A 23132-nucleotide genomic window follows, 5' to 3' on the forward strand; every position below is an offset into this window, starting at 1 on the left:
TGTTTATTACATTTGTATTTGGAAGGTTCATTTCAGTTCAAATGTACAAAGAAAAATAGCAAGGGATGCGTCATTTATTTGAGTAATAACCACACTTAGAGCGGCTTTTTCAATTGTTACAAACACAGACGCTCAGAACAATCGACCATTTTGGCTCACTACAATCTTTGGTAAAGTTTGGGCCAATCAAAATGGATGGAGAGCATGCGTTTGGTGGAAAACAAAGTTTCTATTGGACACTTGTTTTCCCTACGTCATCACACGGTGTGTGACGTAGGATAATGCCGGAAATATGCTCAGAAAGCCACAACTCGGCTTTTCAAGGATAAAAAAAGTTTCTGTCTTTTATGGTTGGAAAGTTATGCGCAGTTATATAAAACATATTTCCAGGTATTATATATGATACCGTTGGTCTAGAACACGGGTGTCAAACATATGGCCTGGGGGCTGGGTCCGGCCCTCCAAGACCTTTAATCTGGCCCTCAGCTGATTTTCTGCGCCGCTTATCACAGCAGTATCTCCAGCGTCTCTATACGTGGAGGCCTCCCACCAGGGCAGGCTCAAATGAAGCCTTGCCTCTTTTAAAGGATGATCGTTTTGACTGTTGACAGTGACACCCTCATCAACAAAATGTCAAAAATGAGAAAAGTGGAGCCGAGTGCAGGATTTTCCAAGAAAAAATTAACTTATTCCTATTTGCATACAAGTTAATGTTAAAACACTGTGTTGAAATTGCATTTTTCAAGTTTCAGGTTGTTCATAATATTAGAAATATTTTGTAATAGAAAGAGTTCATCAGTTAAAAAAATATTTCTGTAATAGATTTGCGTTTCTCTGCACAAAGATTTGAACTTATTGCTATTTTGGGATATATATGCCATGAGTTTTCTAATCTGGTCCCTTTGGGTTCAAAGTAGGTTGGGTACGGCCCCCGGACCGAAATGAGTTTGACACCCCTGGTCTAGAAGGATTAAGTACAAATTTGACAGCAGTACTTGTAACTGAGTAAGTACATTTTTAGCCATGTAACAGTCTTTTTACTTGAGTACAAATTTACAGTACTCTTTCCACCATTGGGTATTAGTGACAAGGTCCATTATTTAAACTTTGAATGTTGATACTTTATTTCCTGTCCTTGTATATTTTAATCTTTATTTAATTTAGAAAGCTGATTTGATGATGAAACACCTTCAGACTATTTCACTTTGGTTTATTTACACTGACAGAGCAAATGTTGAACTTTGTGTTAGTTTTTGTTTCATGCGCATAGGCCAAGTAATTAGAGACATTAACCATAAACTAGGCCAACAGATCTGTTATCTGACACCAAATTCCCCCAGCTCAGTTTTAAACTATAGGGCTTTTGATGGTAAACCACACCTTTTTTTTTTTTTTTTGATTTCCAGGCAGAGCTTCAGGAAGTGGTGGGTGATGAGGAAGAGGAAGAGGATGAAGACTCTGGCCAGACCACATCCGTTACAACAGAGTCGAGTGAAGCAGTAACTCCAGAGGCTCCTCCTGCACTGGTACTACTACTAGAAGAGGAAAATTAAAGGCCTTGTATCAGATTTTTTGTATTTACCGCAAAACATTTTCATGTTTTTCCAATTCTGACTTGGTTTGGTGGGATAGTATCTGTGGTAAATATTTATCGTAGTTTTATATCAACTGTGTGGCAGTTTGTGGAAAAAACATTCAGAAGAAAAGTACAAAAATACAGGAAGTAGTGGTAAGTTCTAAAACAGAATCTCTACCTATGTCATCGAGTTACAGGTTCAGGGCCTTTAAATAGCACCCATTATGTACATTCAAAAGTACACGTATCACAGTGTAATACGTGTACTTTCTATGATAAGTGTAAGTGTACTGAATGTGAAATGTGTGGGATTATTTTCCATGGGGCCGATCTCACAAAAAATAAGTTCTATACGTACTACAAAGCCGTTACAGACTCGGTGCAGTGTTGACATGTTGGTCACGTGAACATTGAACATTTTACACAAATCTACCTACTTCAGGGGTCTCCAGCCTTTTCTTTCGGTGAGCTACCTTTACAAAGAGAAAATGCCAAAGAGTGACTAATTTCAGAGGTCACAAAAAATGATAAGCATAGAAAAGCCTTAGATGGGAAACAGTTAGATATCTGTAAAAAAAAAAAAAAATCTTTATCCATTTATTAGTGCACAAAGTTAGGCATCAAAATGATAAATTTACAATGGCAGTTCATCAAATTTGAGTCATTCAGCACAATATGTTTTTCAGGCTACTTGGAATGGGGTGAAGAGCAATAGGCTTTATTCACACTTACGTCACAAACCAGGAAGACGTATGGAAATTGCGATTACAATTTCCCAGGTCCAGTTTTCTTCATTTGCATGTCACTGTAATGTTCCTTTATGTTACACAACAATCACAGCCACACCTCAGTTTTCATCATTTCGCCACTGACACACAACTCCGAGTGCACTGGGTACATGCGATTAGAAGAGGTGAGGGCGCCAAGTTCAAGATGATTCCACACAGCACATACGTATGCAGTCTTCATTTTACCGCTGAACACATTTACTTCAGTGGGTTTTGTCACAGTTGGTCGGCGAGCCCAAATGTCTTTCTGGTTTGTGATGTAAGCGTGAATAGAGCCTGTAGCTCCCAAACTACATGTTGAAGACCCTTGACCTACTTTATAGCAGATTTTAACAGATTTTAGTGAAAACTTTTCTCAAATTGTCAATTTAAATGAATGGGGTTCCTGCTTAACCGGAAGTGCCACCACAAAGAAAGTGCAGTTTAGTCGTATTTAGATTAAATCAATAAATAAATTCCTTCTGTACCAAAAAATGTGTTATTTTAATATATTTATGATTTATTTACATATATCAAAAGGTACAGTGTATAACACGCATTAGATACGACCACCTCAAGCTTGTTGTTGGGCTAACCTGGTTGTGCCTTCTATCTTGTCCTCTTCTTTAGCAGGAGTCCGCCCCAGTGTCCTCTGCAGCTCCAGGCTCTGTGCAGCACACTCTGGAGGAGCGGCTGTCTATGTACCAGACTGCACTGAAGAACGCTAAAGCAGCAGGAGAAGCCTCTAAAGTCAGAAGACTAGAACGTGGCCTTAAGGTGAGACTAGAACTACTAATTCTGCAATTGCAAATACTACTACCACTCTATATACTACTTTTCCACTACATATAATTACTCCAAATACTATAAATTCAACTGACACCAAAAACACAGCTCCTATGTTTAAATGGTTGTTTGTCTTTGTGCAGTCTCTCCAGTCCATGCTAACTGCATTGAAAAAGGGCAGATCTGTGAATGAGGCAGATATCCCTCCTCCTGTGGCCACCGGAGCTGCACGGCCGCCTCCACCTGCACCCACATCCCCGTCAGAGGGCACCGCTCCTGTGGAAGAGTCCGAGCCCATGCCCCCCTCTGCGGCAGTACCAGAGATCACTGTGGAGACCAGCCCTGAGGAGGAGCAGCCGCCGTCTTCTGAATCTGCGGCTAGTTTAAGTGCACTACCAACCCCAGAAGAAGAGAAAACAAGTCAAGAACAACCACAAGACAGCAAAACAAATGGTAAGTCTCGAAGTCGCCCAATTGTTTTCATGTGAGAAAACAACATTAGTTTTTCCCCTGTGCAGATGTATTGTAAAGGCAAGGCGAGTTTATCTGTATTGCACAATTCGTTCTCAAGGTAAAAGTGCTTTACAGAATAAGAAATACATTAAAACTACAATACAAACAAATCAAAACATAAATAATAATCATAAAATTAAAAATAAAGCGACATTAAATTAGAGAGAAGATGAAAAATGAAAAAGCTTTTAGTCATATGCAGCTAAACAAAACCATTTTTAGCCTGGATTTAAGCAGCATCAAAGTAGAGGCCTGTCTAACATGTGCAGGAAGACCAGGAAGTTCCAGGATTTAACTGCATGAATCTGAAATGCTGACTCCCTGTGTTTAGTCCAGACTCTGGGCACCAGCAGGAGGCTGGTCCCTGAGCTCCTCAGAGTGCGAGATGGTTCATACGGCACCAACATGTCACAGATGTACTTTGATGGTAGGCCATGGAGAGACCTGAGCACAGGACTTATGTGCTCGTACTTCCGAGTTCGAGTCAGGACCCGAGCTGCCCTTGGGGTCAAAATGAGACCACTGTGTTCTGTCAGTATCCAATTATAAAGCAACAGAATGTGTATGGGGTATAAAACAAACATAAAAACATTCATTTTCATTTTGTCCCTCCACCCAAAAACCACAGCATGTAACTTTTTAGCCTAAAAATAAACTAAAATAGAAGCATGTTTGTTAATTTTGTTACGGATTTATTGCGCTGAAAAACATGTGTACTTATTGTGAACCAGCTTGAACCTCCGCAAACATAAAAAAATGTTGTTCTTTTGGCTATGATATTCCACAGTACCGATATATCTTAAAACGTATCTATCTCCAGGGAGAATGTTACGAAGCATGTTTTTAAACTTTCTATTTCCATGGAATCTGTTGACTTTCCATTCCTGGAAAGTTATATAATGGGGCTTTTAATACAGCTGATAACAGATCAGGGAGGTTATTAAAAAGTGCACAATGTAACTTTCTGGCTTTTTAGAGAGATGTTATTGCTTTACCTGGAATGTTGCACACTATGGTATTAAACATATTTCCATGGAAACAAGCAAAAACACCACCAGACAAAGTTACAGGTCAGATCTGGGAAGAGGCTCAGAATAGGAATGCATGTTTTTTGGAAGGGGGTTTTGTGCACAATAAACCTGTAATCAAATTAGGCAAGACACGTTAAATGCCGTACTGGGGAACATTTCAGGCAAAGCAATAATATACTTTCATATTTTACCCATGTGATCAACTCAAATGTCTTTTCTTTTGGTAAATCTGACAGCGAACGACGGCACGAGGACGATGCTTTTGGAGAGGCAGAGAGAATACAAGATGGCTGCTTTGAGAGCCAAGAAAGAGGGGGACAAGGAGCAAGCTATGCAGTTCTTCAGGATCAGCAAGGTGAGAATTTCTACTCACATTTAGCTCGTTGCCTCCAGGAAACGAGCTCCTAAAACCGTCACACACTTTTCATACACTGCGTTCATATACAGTATCTCTGGGCTTAGTCAGTTATACTCAATTTTACCAGCTTATTTGTTTTTATTTATAGTTTAATGCAATTCTTTGGGACAACATGTGTAGAGCTTTTTGTGTTGAAACCTGATAAATGAAGAAATATCTGAAACTTTTGGAGAATGTGAAGAAAACAATGCTCACTCAACAAGTGTTTTATACAGGGGGAAGGGAACATCATCGCCCTTCAAAGTGATATCCAAATGTTGTTTTGCTTTTCACGTGCTTTTCAGGCTTGTGCACAGCTTTTGAACTGCTTTTTCAGACAACACGACGACAGATGCATTTTTTCTATGTTTTTTTTGTGTTTTTCTATGTTTTTGAATGGGATATCTGGATCTAGATAGACGTGCTGCTCCCTACATGTGTCCATACTGAGGCTGAGTTCTTCTCTCAAACAGCAAAAAAATGCACTTCCACCTTGTGATGTCATGTGGTAATACAGGAAATGCTCCACTGTGTTTTTAAACTCCATACACTAGAATATTCTGGATAAGGAGCTATTAACTTGAAAATTACCACTTAATATCACATCACAAAATGGAACAGAGCATTTTGAGTTTTGTAGACAGATGTTGACATACGAATGATAAAGTGTTACTTAAACAAGTGTGAATTAAACAAAACACAAATCCAGGTATGAAAAATAGGAAATAAAAACCTGAATTTCATAAAATCTTGTTTGTTTTGTTCAGGGCTTTGACGCCGTGTTGGAGGCGTTGGGGAGAGGAGAATCGGTGGACCTCAGTAGTCTCCCACCATCCCTAGGACAGGGTAAGGACACAAGCTAAATGTGAAGGACAAACAGAATTAAATGCACCCGCGGCGATGATGGCCCTTACCCTGGTGCACACGGGCACGCCCATCCGTGACCGGCCGACATGCTGTTGTCCCTTCCTAAGAGCTGCCCAGGCCCACAGATCCTCCATCAGAAAAATTACACAGTACACCTTTAAATGTTGTAATCATTCATAGAATGTTGACATTTCATGCCTATGGTAGGGGGCGCTATAGTGTTAAGCTGTATTAGACTTCATCGTCCATGACATTCAGGCCGTGATCACACAATTGTGATTTGAATTTAAGCTCTCTAGACCAATGCCTGTACCAGCGAGAAGTCATCAAAGAAATAGGAAATTAAGTGTTTGTCGGCGTGTTACGGGCAAACTGTAAAGAATATTCCGAAAATTGGACCAAAAACCAGGTACTAGTAGCTTTTTACAAACACACAATCAAAACGGTGGCGAATTTTTGATCCAATATGACCGACTTCCAGTTCATCACAGAGCCATGCTTCAATTCAGCTTTTGACTTGGCTTATTGTTTTCTATCACTATTCTGAATTTCGTTTCCCTACGTCAGACTTTGCCTGTCCCCACTCCCATAGGGGTCCAATTTGAGGCAACGCTGTTGAGTCGGGTCACTTTGGGCATTGTCACATTTTTCACAGGATCAGTCAATCCCATATACTGTTTGGAGGCTTTTCAACAATGTTTAGGCCCTCAAAAATCACAAAAGTTTGCATGAAAAGTAATAATAGAGAAGTAGAAACGGGCAAAGAACAATAGCCCTCACCAGTTACTCTGTTGCTGGCTTATGTCACCTATAAATTTCCTTCATGTTTATTTTGATATTTGATATACACTGATTTCCTGTAGGCTCTGGAGGAACCTCTGCTCCTGTGAAAGGCCGTCCTACTCGAGCTGCTCCACCACCGCCCTCTGCTGCTCCAGGTAACACTTTGCAACTTGATGGTGACACGCACACCTCACCAGAGAAATCTCAGTGTACCTTTAACTCCAGAGTGATTTCTTTCCTTTTTGTAGCTGCCCCCTCTGTCCCTGCTCCTCCCAAAGACGCTCTGGAGGCTCTTGAACAGAGAAAGGCTAAATATGTGGAGGCTTCAGCTCAGGCCAAAGCCAACGGGGACGACCGCAAAGCCCGAATGCATGACCGCATCGCCAAGGTACTGCTTTAGACCTGCTTTAGACCTGCTTTAGACCTACTTTTAGACCTGCTTTAGACCTTCGTTAGAGTTGCTTTTAGATCTGCTTTAGACTTACCTGGTTCAGACCTGGTCCAGACGTGGTTCAAACCTTGTTTAGATCTGCTTTAGACCTGCTTTAGACCTTCCTGGTTCAGACCTGGTTCAGACCTCGTTTAGCCCTCGTTCAAATCTGCTTTAGAACTTTTTTTAGACCTTTTAGACCTGCTTTAGACCTAGGTCAGACCTGGTTCAGACCTGGTTCAGACCTGCTTTAGACCTGATTTAGACCTGCTTTAAACCCGGTTCAGACCTGCGTTAGACCTGCGTTAGACCTGCGTTAGACCTGCGTTAGACCTGCGTTAGACCTGCGTTAGACCTGCGTTAGACCTGCGTTAGACCTCGTTTAGACCTCGTTTAGACCTCGTTTAGACCTCGTTTAGACCTGCTTTAGACCTGGCTTAGAACTTGTGCACACCTGGTTCAGACCTGCTTTAGACCCAGTTCAGACCTTGTTTAAATCTGCTTTAGACCTAGCTTAGACCTTCCTGGTTCAGACCTGGTTCAGACCTCGTTTAGCCCTCGTTCAAATCTGCTTTAGACCTTTTTTTAGACCTTTTAGACCTGCTTTAGACCTAGTTCACACCTAGTTCAGACCTGGTTTAATCTCTGTTTAGCTCGACATCTTTCCTCATTTAAAAAAAATAAATCACATTCTGTCCTTTTTTGCAGCAATATCAGAATGCCATTCGAGCCCACAAAGCAGGAAAAGCTGTAAATTTTGACGAGCTCCCGGTCCCTCCTGGTGAGTTTTAGTGCCCTTGTAAATAGTCTATTTGTAAATGCATGTTTTTACCCTTTTCAAACTGGCATCGACACCCTTTGGCATTAAACTGCTCCAGCCTTTCCTCTCCTGTCATTGCCTCACTGCCTCGGTGTGCGCTGACCTTCACACAGCTCCACATTTCATTTCATGTCTTTGCTGTGTGAAAAGTTCCAGTTAATACATTCCAGTTTAATAGATTCCAAAATAACATGCATTGTCAGAAATGTTTCTCGGTCAACTGTTATCTGCAGTTTCAGCGATCACTATCAGTAATAAAACATTCTGATATAGAAAATTTTGCTGATATTTGACACGGATATTTTTCCATCTGTAATGTAGTGGACAAGGACAAGGTATAAAAATGAGTTTAAATTTAATAAAGTCAAAAAAGAGATAATTTAACAAAGGCTGAAATTAGGTAAATCATTAACAAAAACCAGGTCCAACTGGGGTAACTTAAATCAAACTGAACAGAACAAAACTAAACCCAACCAGACAAAGAACAGGGGTGTTTAATTAAATATATCAGGGTCAACTAAAACTGAACACAAGAGGGGAGAATTACACTAAATTATTAACTAAAACTACTAACTTAAAGTAACAAAAATAATAAGTGATAATAAAGTGATCTTAAAACAAACTAGACAAACTTAATAATTCAGTCTTATATTAATTAAAATGTGTGCATCCAAATTAGAATATAAGTCTGAATAAAGGAATTAAATTATGTGCTGTAATTAACTTAATGTAAATGAAATGAAATAATACTGACACTGTGGAGTGGTGGCAGAGGTATCCACCACATGTCATTTCCAGTGTGACCTTGGTCAGGGCAGCCACAAGGTCTTAAGTCTTAAAAAGGTCTTAAATTTCATGTTCCTAAATTAAGGCCTTAAAAAATGATGTTGTCCAAGTCTTATTTTTTTCCACAAAGGTCTTAAATTTCATTAGCCTGTTTTTTTGTTTACTCAACCGGGCTGCAGTGCAATGGAGGGAGGGGGAAAAAAAACAACGTGAATGAACGTCTAATTTGGAGTATGCGCAAATAATACTTTGTTTACTCATTGCCGCCGACACCAAAACCAATCAGTTCAGTCTACACTGTCCAAGACGCAAAACTCTGGTCAGATCTGCTCACGTCGTATATGTGTTTACATCACATCCGTCACCACCGAGCCGCCTGGCATGTAAACCCAGTCGAATTCCACACACTTTTGCATCACCGTATGCTCTCAGATTTCCTCCTGAAAACGCTTGTCTAAACGTGGAATAAAAAGTGAAGACGCTGCGCCACTTTTGTGTCTTCGGTTAGGACCGCCACCATATAAATGTAGCTTTAGATTCTAGATATAGAATCTGTAGTTGATTGGTCATTAGAACTGGATCTGGTGTTTTTCACCGGCATAATGGGTGTGATGTTGGTCTTAATTTTCATTTAAGTGGTCTTAAAAAGGTCACTGTAGGCAAACCCGGGGATACCCTGTTAGTGCATCAGATTTGTCTTTTTGAAAAGAATAAATAAGTGACAATATATTTTATAACAAAATCAGTTTTATTACTTTTAACAAAAGGGAATACTTAATTTGTACTTCACTATAACACAAATGCCACAATCTGGCCGTTGCTGTGGTTTTAAAAAGTGTAATGTATTGTTTGTATCTGCAAAAATTATAATAGCAACGGTATTGACTCAAAAATTGATGTCAGACCATCCCTGTTAAGAGGTGTTTTTTTTTTTTTTTTTTGTCAGGCTTCCCTCCGATCCCCGGACAAAAGACTCCAGAGGCAGATCAGGGGATAGTGGCAGCACTGGAGGCCGCTCACAAACTGGCCTCTGCGGACGTCAACCAAACTGCAGAAGACGACGAGGGAGAGGAGCAGGAGGCAGAGGTGGGGATTTAAGTTTGTTTTTGTCATAGATGAGAGAAGAAACTCAGTTAAAACATCTGATAAATGGAGAAATTGGATAACCCAGATCTGTCTATTGAAATTTTAACAAAACATGTGGAAAGATCTGTCAGTAAATTAAACGATTTCCACAGTGGGTCAAAGTATAATTATTTTTAAATGAGCTTTCAGTCGTTTACATTTGTACATTTTGTTTTTACTTTGCCTTTTTGTTGAATTTTTTGTTTAATTTTTTGTTAACCCATGAACACTTGGTCAGAGAGAAGTCAGATTATATCAAGATTAGAGATGGACAGATATTGTCATATGTACTTGCCCGATATTTGTACTTTTTAGCTCACTGACTAAAACTGGCCTTAAATTTTTACTTGAACAAAGAAATGACTGTACAAAACCTGACTACAGCTACAGGTTTGTGACAAAAAGAAGTAGTGATTGAGTTTTTGGTAAATTAAAATGGCATAATTTGGGTAAAATGATCAAAATACATATTGGCCAAAAACTATCAGTAGACCTTTTCGGTGCTGGATTCAAAACAAATTAGGATTGGCCATAAAAAAAACATCTGTCGATTTCTGCATTAGATGCAACTTGAAATGTTTCAATCTGATAACTTTAGAAATCAGATTTTTGTTGTGCAACAACCTAACATCCTTAGGAAACTTGCAGCTTTGAAATAATCTGAATGTTGTACTTTAACTTAATGAGTGAGTGCATTTCTACTGTTTTCTCTGTGATTTCTTTCTTTAATGTAGTTTTTGTTTTTAGTCAAAGCCGGAGGAGCCCAAAAAGCCACTACTGGACCTGCCCGCAGCTCCACAGAAGAAGAGGACCCCATCTCCAGACCGAAGATCTCAGAAGGACGCACTTTCTCCAACATGTGAGTCACAATTAAGAGCGTTTTCTATCATGTTATAAAATTGTTCTTTCATCAAAAACATGTCTGAAAAGGTTTTAGATGTCATCCGTGCATGTTTGAGGAATTTACCGATCTCTCCCAGGTCCTGTTTGAACCTTTCTTACGGTTAGCAGTCAGATTCTGTCCAAAGCTCCAACATAACAATTTTATATTTTTAATTTACAAACAAACATTTTCAATCTACAAAATCTACATTTGAATCTACAAAAGCATGATACAAAATACACTACAACTTTACAAACCTCATCCAGTGTGCAGTCATTGCTTTGGCACCCCAATTGTGTTGAGACTGCACTCTGAAGCAGGCAGGGGGAGTGACAAAAGTGAGACTTATAAAACATTTTAATACTTTGTTTTCGGCGAATATAGCATTTTCAAAACAGTAAAAAGTACCACGGTGATCTAAATATATTATATGTTAGCAGTTAATACCCCATAGAAGTAAAATACCGCCTCTTTAAAATAGCTTTTCTAACTTTCATCATGTTATAACATTGTAATAAAAGCATTACCAGGCTTGTGTTTTGTTATTTTTATTTATTTTTTTGTTAATATTTCCCCTTTAAGGAATACATACTAACCTAATTCTCCATTTCCAGCGGATCAGGTGGAGACGTTGGAGAACAGGAGGAAGCAGTTGCTAAAGGCGGCTGTTCAGGCCAAGCAGAAGAACGAGCTGGACCAGGCCAAGGCTCTGCTGCGGAAAGCCAAAGCACTGGAGCCCATGATCGAAGCAGCTCGAGCGGGAAAACCTATGAACATCAGCCAGGTGAGGTCAAATATAAGGATCAGAATTTCAAAATCAAAAACTGTGACACCTCTCGGTTTGGGGTGGTTGGTTAATAAAACTGAAACAAAATGCGTAACTTAAGACCTGCCCATTCGTGACTTACATGTGAGCCAGTATAGTCTCTTTTCTTTGTGTTTTGATCATTTTTAAGAAGCTTTTCTGTATTTTACCACAACAAATGTCAATGTATGCCTCTCTTTACTGTTGGCAGGGATAATTTTGGTCAAAAATAGGGACATCAGGGACATTTCTTGTATAAAACTGGGACAAATCAATGGTTTTGGATAAATCTGCTGGGACAAGGGACATAGGGCTCAAAACTGGGACTGTCCCGGGTAAATAAGGACGTCTGGTCACCTTAGTAAAATACTATACCATTCAAGCTTTATTTATGAAGTGCTTTAAAGATGTTACAGCTGGCGAAAGTGCTGTACACAAACATAGAATAGACAAGGACAGTCAAAGTCACAATAAAACTACTAAAAACATAGTAAACACATGAGACAAGGGGAAGGGGGTGATAAAATGACTGTGGTAACATCTGATAGTGAATTTTATAGATTGAAATTTCAGGTTTCTTTATAATACACAATATACATGTCTCGAAATAGGCTGGTTTCACGTGATATAGTGTTATAGGTTCATATCGGTTTTGTCTTATGCTGTAGATTCCGTCGCCACCCGGTGATGAGGACGACGACTTCATCATGATTCACCACAGCGACGTTCAGCTCTCAGAGAAAGCAGAGGAAATCTACGCCCAGCTCACCAAGATCCTACAAGAGCAGTATGAGGCAAGCGATGTTTATTTTTATTTGTATATTTATTTTTTCGTACAGACATCTTCAATACTTTATAAAGATGCAAATCTGGTCTCTTGTAATCTCTGTATGAAAGTAAAATTTGGAAGAAAAAAAAGGAAAAACTAAAAAACATCAGATTTCTACAGAATCAATGAGTAAAGCACAAAAGTGATCTGAAGTGAGAGAGGTGAGATCAATCAGCTCCTTCGTTTCACATGCGTCACTGAAATAAACAAATCAGATTGGATGATCATGTTTGGTTCTGGCTCGAGACGTACTAGAGGTGCTTGGACCAGACTGATCTCCCTTTGTTTAAAAAATACTGTGATTTCAGTCTGGAATTGCCAGGCAAATTGCAATATGTTGTGGGGATCCACTGAGTTTAAAAATGTGTCAACCTAACTTTTTTTAAACTTTAAATAGCTGTGACATCTCCTACTTGTTTGTTTTTTAGAAATGTATGACTCACTCCAAGCAGTTCACTCATTTGGGCAACGTCAAAGAGACAACCAAGTGAGTACAGTGTCTCAATCTATATGTTTGCTGACATTTGCCACGTTTACATAAGAGCTTTAATTCCAAATAAAAAAAATTATAATTCTGAATTAAAATGTATTCCGCTTTAAAAAGACCATGTAAAAAGTTAATTCCTAATAAAAAATATTATTCAGTATTAAACTTAATTTCAAAGTAAGCAGGTGGTTTATCCCAATTTTAAAGCGGAATTTATTTATTCCTTGATCATGTAAACGTTTACTCTTCTTAAAAATAATTCCGGTTGTTCAGCGTATGCTCATTGGGTTGTCCTTTTGACACGATCCGGACGATCTGGCTCCACCAGTCCTGGCTTTGGACTTTCATCTATGTCTCTTTGGATTTGAGAGCGGGATGCAGGAGTGGGCTGAGGTAGAGCAGCTGTTGACTTAGTTTGTTTCTTCTTCCTCCCTTTTCCGACACTCTTCCTTCTCCTTCTCAACTGACAGACGTAAAGCGTGATGGTAGAATTCTCCAGCTGTTGCGCAATTATCATCGAAACGACCGCGAAAAAAGTTTGTGTCATGTTTGTGTCCGTGGCGTAACGAAAAACCTAGATGAAAAAGTGGGTAGCAGCTGAAGTGTTTTCTTCCGGTCGACGTAAATATGTTCATGTCTCTGTCCAATCAGAACCCTTCCCGACCCCAGACGTTGAGCGGAATTAAATCAAAGGCAATTTAACATGTTTTCCGTGTCAATTCAGAATGATTATTTTCATGTAAACTCAAAGGAGAATATTTTAACTACGAACTATTTCATTCGTAATTAAAAAATCATCATGTAAACGTGGCCATTGTCTGTAATCTAAACCAGTGACCAGTAATAATGATGGTATTAAAAGGCATTTGGTTTATATAGAGTGTTTAAAAAGTTTACGTTTCAATTGAATCCAGAAGAACTGACAAAAACACTGAAATATGAACTGACAAACTAATGCAAGAATCACCTTTCAGATCCAAACTACACTGATAGCTTGTTGTTTGTGGAGGAAATGATAGTATGTATCATGGTAAAAATTACAGCCTTTGTGATTCGCTGATTACACCCATTCAATTTTCATGTTCGATTTGATTACGATTTATCTTTTTTTTTTCGTCAGTTAAATGTGATGTGTTTCTTGTTTGCTGCAGGTTTGAGAAAATGGCGGAGAGCTGTAAGAAGAGCCTGGAGCTGCTGAAGCTGAGTCACAGTCGAGGGTTACCGCCTCCAAAACACCACTTTGAGGAGAGGGCTTTTCACACCGTGGGGTACTATATACATTTGGTATTTCACACATGGAGGAAAACAAAATGAGTTTATTATAACAGGCAAAGGATTAGGAAACAACATTATAACAGATCAGAGAAGAGCGTTATATGGGCCCTTTAATTCATTTTAATTAACTAGACTAAAGCATGTTTTATAACAAAGACAGCTGCATTTAAAAAAAACAAAAACAATGTAGAATCCTCCAGTCAGCATATTTATTATTTTTTTCTATCTGGTTAAAAATGTATAAATGATAGGTTCACCTTTACCTATACTCAATATTTAACAAGAGAGAAGACAAGAGATTAATATCTTTTACACGCGTGGAGGGAGTACCGAGAGAAGAACTCTAGTTACATGAAACTAGTTGTTGTTCACCCAATACCCTCTAAAGCCTTCTCTCGTTTCTCCACGCCTTTTATTCAATATTAGGACCCCTAGTTACAATGGGAACTACTCCTCTCAGAACGGGAGGGGGAACATGCAAACATTAAACATTAAAGGAGTAGTTCTTCTTTTGCTTACAGGAAACACAAAAATAACACTTCAATACAGTATTCAGGCCAGAGTTAAGGTCAGTCTGCCCTTCCTCGTTTCATCCTCCTTAGTTTTATCCTCCTTAAGCAATGGTCGCCCAAGATGTTTCCTGTTATTAGATTTGATAGGACTTCGTGACCTTCTGCAAACTCATGAAATCTGCAATACTCAGAAACAGAATTGTTTAAGTGCACATATTGATACATTGATTATAATTAGATTAAGTAACAAAAGTGAATATTACATTACCATTACATACACAGTGAGATTAATATAAATGTTGAATCCATCAATAAAAATATTTGTTAGTTGCAGCCTTTATTTACTACATTTAAAACCCCAGTTTATAGCTTTTTAGCCAAAACATAGACTAAATTAAGACTTTTTTTTGGCCTTGAGGAGGGCCAATGGAAATTTTGTTCCTTTGGCTATAGTCTAGAGCCATAAAACTCCTATATGCACTTGGAATATTCTGAAGTACGGCTTTAATTTTCTTTTTCAGTGAAATTACGCAGGAGATGTGACACCTCATTATACTTAATAATAATGCTTCTATAAACATATCTATTAAAAGTTTATATTCCAATAATTAACTAATGCATCCGGCCTAAATCCCTCACATGTTTCTTATCCATGTGTATTATTATCATGTATCTTTAATCCCTTTTATTTCTCTTTTTTTCTTAGTATATTCCCAGAGCTGAGCAGTACAGAGATGGTGGTCATTATTGTCAAAGGGATTAATCTACCTGCTCCCAGTGGTAAGAAAAACGAAAACACTGTAGTCATTTTATAATAATGTCTGATTACCGAATACTGACAGGCTAAAATTTGTTTTTCTGGCAGGTATCCAAACGAATGACCTCGACGCCTTTATAAAGTTTGACTTCCCCTACCCCAGTACGGTAAGAGATTTAGGACATATTTTTACGCTTTTATTTTCTCAAATCTTGTGGCTGATGGTTTGATGTTTTTCAGGAGCAGGCACAGAAGCACAAAACATCTGTTATTAAGAACACAAACTGTCCAGGTGAGAAAGCTGACTCTGTTTAGATGAAACTACAGAACTTTATTATAAATTCTATGTTTTGTGTATAAGGTGTGTATTAAGAAATTTGTTCAAAAGCTTTTCAAGTTAATTTTGTGTCCTGTTAATGTGATTTTTTTTTTTTTTTTTTTTAGTACAGATTGATAGTTTCAATACTAGTTTTGATTAATATTGATTTTGACAGTCCTGGTATAGATTTATAAAATATTAGACTGTGATTGGTGAGGTCAAGTTTAAATTAGCTCCCATGTTTATGTTTTGTCTTGTTTTATTTTGACAGAGTACAATCAGAGCTTCACGTTAACGATAAACAGAAACCACCGAGGGTTCAGGCGCCTGGTGACGTCGAAAGGCTTAAAACTGGAGCTGTTTCATAAAGGGTGAGTCTGAACAGCAGGGGGCGCTCTCCTATAGGAATGTCATGTTAAAACATACTAAAGATATGACACTGTAAGTAAATTTTTCTAATAGACGTTGTGCTTGTGATGTGTTTTCAGTGGTTTTCTGCGAAGTGACAAACCGATCGGGACGGCTGTGGTCAAACTGGAGGGTTTGGAAAATCAGAGCGAAATCAGGGAGATTGTGGAGGTGAGGATTTATGTGAAATGATGAAAACAGCACACTCTATGTAATAAGACCTACTTTTACACTTGTGTTCTTGCAAACCACAATACTGATCAAAAACTGACTTAAGGGGACATGTCAAATTCTGTTTTTAGTCATGTTCTAATGTTCCTCAATCAATATTAATTTACTCCGAGCTGAATTTTGAGAGAGATAGAATGAAGGACAATGCACAATTACTCAAACGTGCATGAAACAATCAAAATACACTATAACACTGTCATAAAAGTCCAATTTCTATAATGTCTCCTTTAAATATGAAGTGTAGAATAAAGTAACTTGCAGAATACATATTTTCCACTATAAGCTCTGCCCATTTTTGTGGACTGATACGTAGAGCAAAAAACCCACAGCCCTTTTTACCACAAACTTTGAAGAGAGCTGTGTCGTCCGGTTTGTGCAGTTGTCTTTTTGCATTTAAGTGTTCAAATAAAGGAGTGTGTATATTCTTTAGGCAGCAGGTCGGCCACTGCTGGATATTTAATTTAAAAAAAATGGGGGAAAAAAAGCAAAGATCAGCCAACCAACATATTGATCTATCTCTTTATAAAATCTAACCGTGTGTGTTTGAGGTGATGGATGGTCGTAAACACACCGGGGGTCGTGTGGATGTGAAGGTCCGACTTCGAGAGCCTCTGAGTGGGACAGAACTGCAAACCAGCTCCCTCAAGTGGCTCGTTATCGACCAGGTGAGGCCGCTACAGTCATGCTGTCGTATTCTAACACACATTTGTACATCTGTTACACAGTATTACACAATACAGAGGTTTAACATGGACTATTCTCTCCTTCAGGTCTAGTTTAAACCTGCTGCAAGAAACAAGTTCAAATGAAAGGTAAAAATAAACTTCTCTCTAAAAAATACCACCAATATTTCAGCTTTTTAGGGTGCAAAATGTAAGTAAATAGTAATTTAAATAATGAAACACTTGTTCCTGTGCCACAAAATGTATGTCAATTTTCTTTCTTTCACTTTCAATAGTACATTACATCTGATTATCGTCTTAACATTTTGCTGTTTGTATTTTCCAGATTGAACTGATCCAATCGAACTCAGAGAAAGAGCCCAACACTGTTCACAGGTGTGGCTCCTGTTAGACTTTTGCACATTGAGACACAAACTCCAACAACAGAGGACTGAACCGGGTCTGTACCAGAACTGGACTGGACCTTGAGGGTCTAGGTCTGTACCAGTGTTGGGGAGTAATTAATGGAATGAAGGAGAGACACAAAAATAAACAGTTTGAATGCTCAGAAAACAAGTCTTGACAAACATTTAAAGCCTTTGAAATGAGCTAGAGATTTTAAAGTGGGGCTAAACACTAAATTCGCAATCTGATTCTTGAAAATAGTGTTTTCTGCCCAACTAAATACTAAATAGCAGAATCTTTTAAATATATTTCTAAACTGGTAGTCCTGTACTAACTTAAAGTGGAACTAAACAGTACATACACTTTTTTGCTGCTGAACTGTGTATATGGTGTTTTAGTATCATTGTCTACTGTTCCTAGTCATTTTTGGCAGGTACATTTGCAGCTTTCTGGTCAAAAACACCTAAATCTAAGTTTGTGCTGCCTTCAATGCCTTCGTATTAATAGAGAAAACCACGGAATGGAGGAGTAAACATGAGGGAGGCTTCAGGAGCTGACGTCAGTGGGACTTCCTCACCCATTTTCTGCAGAATTGAGGAGAAGGAAGCGAGGAAAGAGAAATGAGATGCAGCCCTAGTTCTTTTTGAAGTTGCAGTGGTTTCTAACAGGTCTTTGGTTAAACTCAGTCACTATATTTGAAGAAACCTGTGAAATCCAACTCCTTTTCTCTTCCCTTAAACTGGGCATTGCCTCGAGGACTAAACTTTTAGCTTGGTGTTTGGTCCCACTTTAAAAAGGTCTATATTACTCTATTTTCAGGGCTGTTATAATGTTGTTTCCTCATCACAAACAGACCTGGAGTTGTGTTTTGTTTCATTCACATGTTTAACACACAAACCCTGCATATTTAAAGACACTCTTAAAACACTGTTCACTGCAAATTTCTCTGATCTGGCCAAGATTTTAAAAGTTATATCAGGTTATTTATCTTGTTTTCAGATTTCTTATCTACTTACTAGACCAGAGACTGCTTCATTCTAGTCTACAGATTGTTAATTTTACTTTACACAAGTTATCTTAAAATAATCTTGCTGCATGGACACATAATTACACTACTTTTGAGTTACTTTCTGATAGATTTAAGCGTTTATCTCTTAAGTTTTGGCCAAGCTTTTTTGCACTGTTCCACCCTGTGATTACTTGTGTTAATACAGGAGGTGCTCCACTGTGTTTTTAAACTCCACACACCTTCACTACAACCATTTGGACAATTTCAGCCCTGGAATTGCCAATCTCTACTGACCTAAAGGTAAAAGGAGCTGTTCACTTGAAAACTACTTGAAGATCTAGACAGACTAATGATGCAGGATTACTCAGATGTGTGTAAATGAACCCAAACACAACTCCAGGTGTGTTTTTCGATATGAGAACAACATTAAAAATATGACTAAAAGCTCACAAGTGTCAGTGGGCTCTATTTAAGAAAAGAAAGACGTTTAGAAAGATGCGATGACAACTTTCGGTGTAGTTCCTGACACTGGGCTCGCTGACTGACTGTGATAAAACCCACTGAAAGGTTGTACAGAGGATTTTTTAAGGGAAGAAAAGTACAGCGACAGTCCTTGTGCATGCGTGACACCATCGTCCTCCTCCACAGCTCCCTCAGTAGAAACGCCTCCTCCCGCCTCTTTACAGCCAGTACGTGTTCAGAATTACTGTTGAAGTGACCTGTCTAGAAGTAATTTAGCGACCGATGCATCTGTTTTTAGACCCTTTGTCTGCTTCAGTCGCTGGAAGGAATCTCCAAGAATCACCTCAGTTTGATTTTGCTCCTTTTCGCTTTCTCCTTTCAGCAACCGTTTGAAAAAGCCTCTAAGAACCGCTGCAGAAACCAAGTAATCCCCGCACGCTGGCGAGTCAATTACACGAGGGCGTTTGACTGACAACCTAACAGCCAATAGAAAATGAGGCAGCCTCGTTTTCTATTGGCTGATGTTTATCTGGCCTCACTACATCCACAGATGATAGATTTTCATTCTTTTTTTTTTTGGTCATCATAATTACAAGGTTGCTGCGTCTCTGTAATGGTATTTTAAACTTTCATTGACAATTTGAAACAAAAAAAAAAAATCCTCCATACAACCTTGAAGTAATTATGTGCTGTTTGGAATCATCTTGAATTTGACACCTCGTCTCTTCTTATCGCATGTACACAGTGCTTGCGGAGTTGTGCGTCAGTGGGGAAATAATGAAAACTGAGGTATGATTCTAATTGTTGATTAGCTGAACATAACGGAACACTACAATGACATGGAGATGAAGAAAACTGGGACATTTTCAAATTTTTTCGAGATTTTGTCAGACTTCCTACCACGAATAGAGCTTGCGGAAGTTGTCATCGCATGTTTCCAAACGTCTCCCTGATTTGTGATGTAACGTGAATAGAGTCAATTCTGTGTAATATAAATGTGTGAACAGATACAAACAGACTCCTGATCTTCCTGGACTGTCTCTGTTTGAAGGAGTTTGGTGTCCGTTTTAGCTTATCCTGCTGCAACGTTATTCCGCACAGTCTAATAATCGAATTCATCTGTCTCCTATGTAAATACACTATGCACTAAGCCAAAGTCAATCACTGTTGCTGAAATGCCTTGAGCTGCTGCTGCTGCTGCTGCTGCTGCTGCGGACCGCGCTGTCTGAAGTCTGAACTAATAATATTACGTTAAATCGATGTTCTTTTATTGTGTCGTGGTACGTCGGAGCGGGGGGCATGCAGCTGATACGTTTACATTTGAGATCCGATTTTGAAAGTAGGATTTATGTGGTACTACGACTTCACAAATCTGATAAGATGTGCAGCGGTTTTATTAAAGTGGACCTGTTACGCAAAAAAATCGACTTTTCAGAGGTTTTAATCATGTTGTAGTTGTTTCCCCTCACATTTTTCTCACCCGAAGTTGTATTTGGAGTGATGTTTGAGGAAACTTTATTTTCAAGACGCCATTTCGCCAATCAAATCGTTTTCACCTTCAGCGGTACACGCCCACTCCTCTGCACTTGCGTTTTTTCTTAATCAGTGATACATATTTGACACATTTTGGTACGAACTGAAAAAACAAACAAAAAAAAAAAACAAACTAGCAGCTATCCATTGGAGGTGCTGGTTCAGGGTTCCCACGGTCATGGAAATCTAGGAAAAGTCATCAAAATTTACATCGTTATTTGTCCAGGCTTGGAATATTCATGGCATTTTACCATCTTCTTTCATGCAACTACAGCGTTCTGTTAATCATAATAGTCTAATGAGAACTTAAAAAGACGACAATAAATGCACTGACAGTATTTTGAATGTTAAAAAACTATAACACCAAACCATAAGGTGAGTGGAAAGGGTTAACATTTCATATTTAGCCCTAAACATAATGCTCAATTCTACACAAGTAGGTGCTGTAAAGTCATGGAAAATTCACTTGAGGTCATGAAAATGTCATGGAAATGTTTTGAAATTGTGTCAGTGAAAAAGAGTGGGAACCCTGTTTGTTGTGATGACGCCAACTCCCATTGGGCACCGCATTTTTCTAACACGGAAATCAGCAGTTTTAGATCATGTTGCAATTTAAAATGTCCAAATTCTAACATAACGATCCACGGGTGTCATAGATTATCACGATATAGCAAATGCATGCACGATAGGTCTTCTTTAACGAAATGCACGCCGATTGTAATGTGATAGTCACTCCCCCTTCAGAGCACTTATCACTCTTACCACATGAATCCTACTTTAAAAATCACTTTATAATATTACAGGAGCAGTTTGCCAAGGAGAGAACTGTACAGCTAATAGTAGAAATGGTACAGTGGTTTTTCTATTTGAAGATGTTACTTTTCTGGAGGAGGGTCTGCTACCTACTTGTCTCTGTTAAAATGAGAAATATTCCACAGTATCTCCATGGAAACAAGCAGGTCACGTCACCAAGCTAAGACACTTGATTAAAAGCCCTACTGTGGAATATTCCTGGCAAAATTAAAAATACAATCCCACAGAGTCGAGCAGGTGCTGAATCCCCCACCGGAAAAGTTAAGCAGTGTGACCTAAAAATGTTTTTTCCATGCACCTTTGTTTTCCAACTGTCACTAAACTTAAAACATAGAATTTTATCTGTCTAAAAACACAATTAAATATGTATTAAAGCTAATTTTTCTGTCAGACTGCCCTTATATTACAAATACTAGGCTTAAAAAGGACCAGCTCACCTAAAATATGTTATAATTTTTGTTTTATTTTTTACTTCTGATGCCCACCTTTATCACAGAAAGTGTATTAGCTCTACTAAAGCTGGGTTCTTAAAATTCACAAGTTGTGTTTACCAAATTACCCTACTACTGTTTTTCACTTATTGTATTCTCAACATATTTAGAAATTTTGAAGGATAAAATTTTAATTGAAATGTTTTCGTTAAGTGTTTGCGTTATTTTTCTTTTAAAGATTCTCTATGTAACTCCTGCTTTGTTTTGTTTCTAGTGAGATGTCATTGCCTTCCCTAGAATGTTCCAGTTTGGTATTAAACTTATCTGTTTCCATGGAGACCAGAATCCCCCTCAGCCTAGTTTCAGGTCAGATCTGTGGAAAGGCGACCCATACACAATAATAATGCTAAGGAATTTTCACATTTAATTGAATAGATGGAAGATAGAAGACGTTTAATATTACACTGTGGAACATTCCAGGCAAAGTACTAACATGTCCATGGAGACAAGCAGTTGGCAGAACCCTCCACCAGTAAAGTTACATAGTGTGTCTTTAAACAAATTCATATATGTTCTATTTTCGGAGCCATACAGCCAAGTCTTTGTACCTCAGAAGTTGAACTATCTAATTACAGATGTGAGCGGTCCATACATTTCTATAGTTCTCTTCAGTTAAATAAATTGCATATTACTTTGCCATAGTGTAGTGTTTTTGTTTATTATTTTAACATGTTTACAAAGATTAAGGATGTCACTTACACATGAGGTAAGGTTCCACCTTATAACAATATAATGGTGTTTTTATTTTAAGTTCAAAAACTCTCACAAAGCCTGTTCTTGTAATGTGGAGCCTTATTTTGAAATGTGTCACTTGTAATGAACCTGAACTGACTTAGCTGTATCAATAAATAAATACATAAATAAATAATGTTATGGTTAATTCTGTGACTCTGGTTTCTAAAACTTTGAACCTTGAATCTCAGTGTAACTTTTATTTTTTGGTTTGGTAAAATTGCATTATTGCCCAGACCAGGACCAGACCAACACTAAACCAGGACTGAACCAGGTCTAAAGCAGGACTGCACCAGTGTCATTAGTGGAGTATGAATATGAGTCAGTCCATATGAATTCAGCATCCCTCCCCTATGAGCCATTTCAGATTTGGCTGAAAAATTTTCAAAAAAAAAATTCAACCAGAAATTGAATTTAAAATTTGAGATTTTGGGGGCCCTCAGCACCCCTCTTAATAAAGATACCCAATATTTGACAACAGATTCAGAATCTATGACCAAGAATCTGCAATAATACAAAGCTTCCTAGCTCTATTTTTTATGACGTTATGGTCTTTCAAACATGCTTATAAATTAAAGCTTCAGAAAAAGTGAGCATGGCCCCAAAATTTCAATGGGCCATAACTGAAGAACGACTCA

At 38.3% G+C, this 23132-nt stretch overlaps 1 protein-coding gene across 2 annotated transcripts in view; it reads left to right on the top strand.

Annotated features, from left to right (window-relative positions):
• cc2d1b (coiled-coil and C2 domain containing 1B) overlaps positions 1-22642 on the top strand; it is a 29707-nt gene extending 7065 nt beyond the window's left edge. The window contains exons 5-26 of one of the 2 annotated variants that reach the window (XM_020941006.2): positions 1407-1526; positions 2974-3120; positions 3273-3582; positions 4910-5028; positions 5838-5916; positions 6801-6875; positions 6969-7108; positions 7859-7931; positions 9703-9842; positions 10629-10740; positions 11379-11548; positions 12238-12363; positions 12827-12885; positions 14037-14153; positions 15379-15452; positions 15538-15596; positions 15670-15721; positions 16020-16119; positions 16237-16327; positions 16936-17052; positions 17158-17199; positions 17396-22642. In XM_020941006.2, coding sequence (XP_020796665.2) covers positions 1407-1526; positions 2974-3120; positions 3273-3582; positions 4910-5028; positions 5838-5916; positions 6801-6875; positions 6969-7108; positions 7859-7931; positions 9703-9842; positions 10629-10740; positions 11379-11548; positions 12238-12363; positions 12827-12885; positions 14037-14153; positions 15379-15452; positions 15538-15596; positions 15670-15721; positions 16020-16119; positions 16237-16327; positions 16936-17052; positions 17158-17163 — 2286 coding nt within the window. In that variant the 3' untranslated portion in view covers positions 17164-17199; positions 17396-22642. The remainder of the gene's footprint in view (positions 1-1406; positions 1527-2973; positions 3121-3272; positions 3583-4909; positions 5029-5837; positions 5917-6800; positions 6876-6968; positions 7109-7858; positions 7932-9702; positions 9843-10628; positions 10741-11378; positions 11549-12237; positions 12364-12826; positions 12886-14036; positions 14154-15378; positions 15453-15537; positions 15597-15669; positions 15722-16019; positions 16120-16236; positions 16328-16935; positions 17053-17157; positions 17200-17395) is intronic. The other variant, XM_020941008.2, reaches the window with a different exon arrangement.
• The last annotated feature ends 490 nt before the right edge of the window (positions 22643-23132 follow it).

Source organism: Boleophthalmus pectinirostris, unplaced genomic scaffold (genome assembly GCF_026225935.1).
Source record: "Boleophthalmus pectinirostris isolate CB_2022bp ecotype Guang Dong unplaced genomic scaffold, ASM2622593v1 HiC_scaffold_16, whole genome shotgun sequence".
NCBI classification, from domain to species: Eukaryota; Metazoa; Chordata; class Actinopteri; order Gobiiformes; family Gobiidae; genus Boleophthalmus; species Boleophthalmus pectinirostris.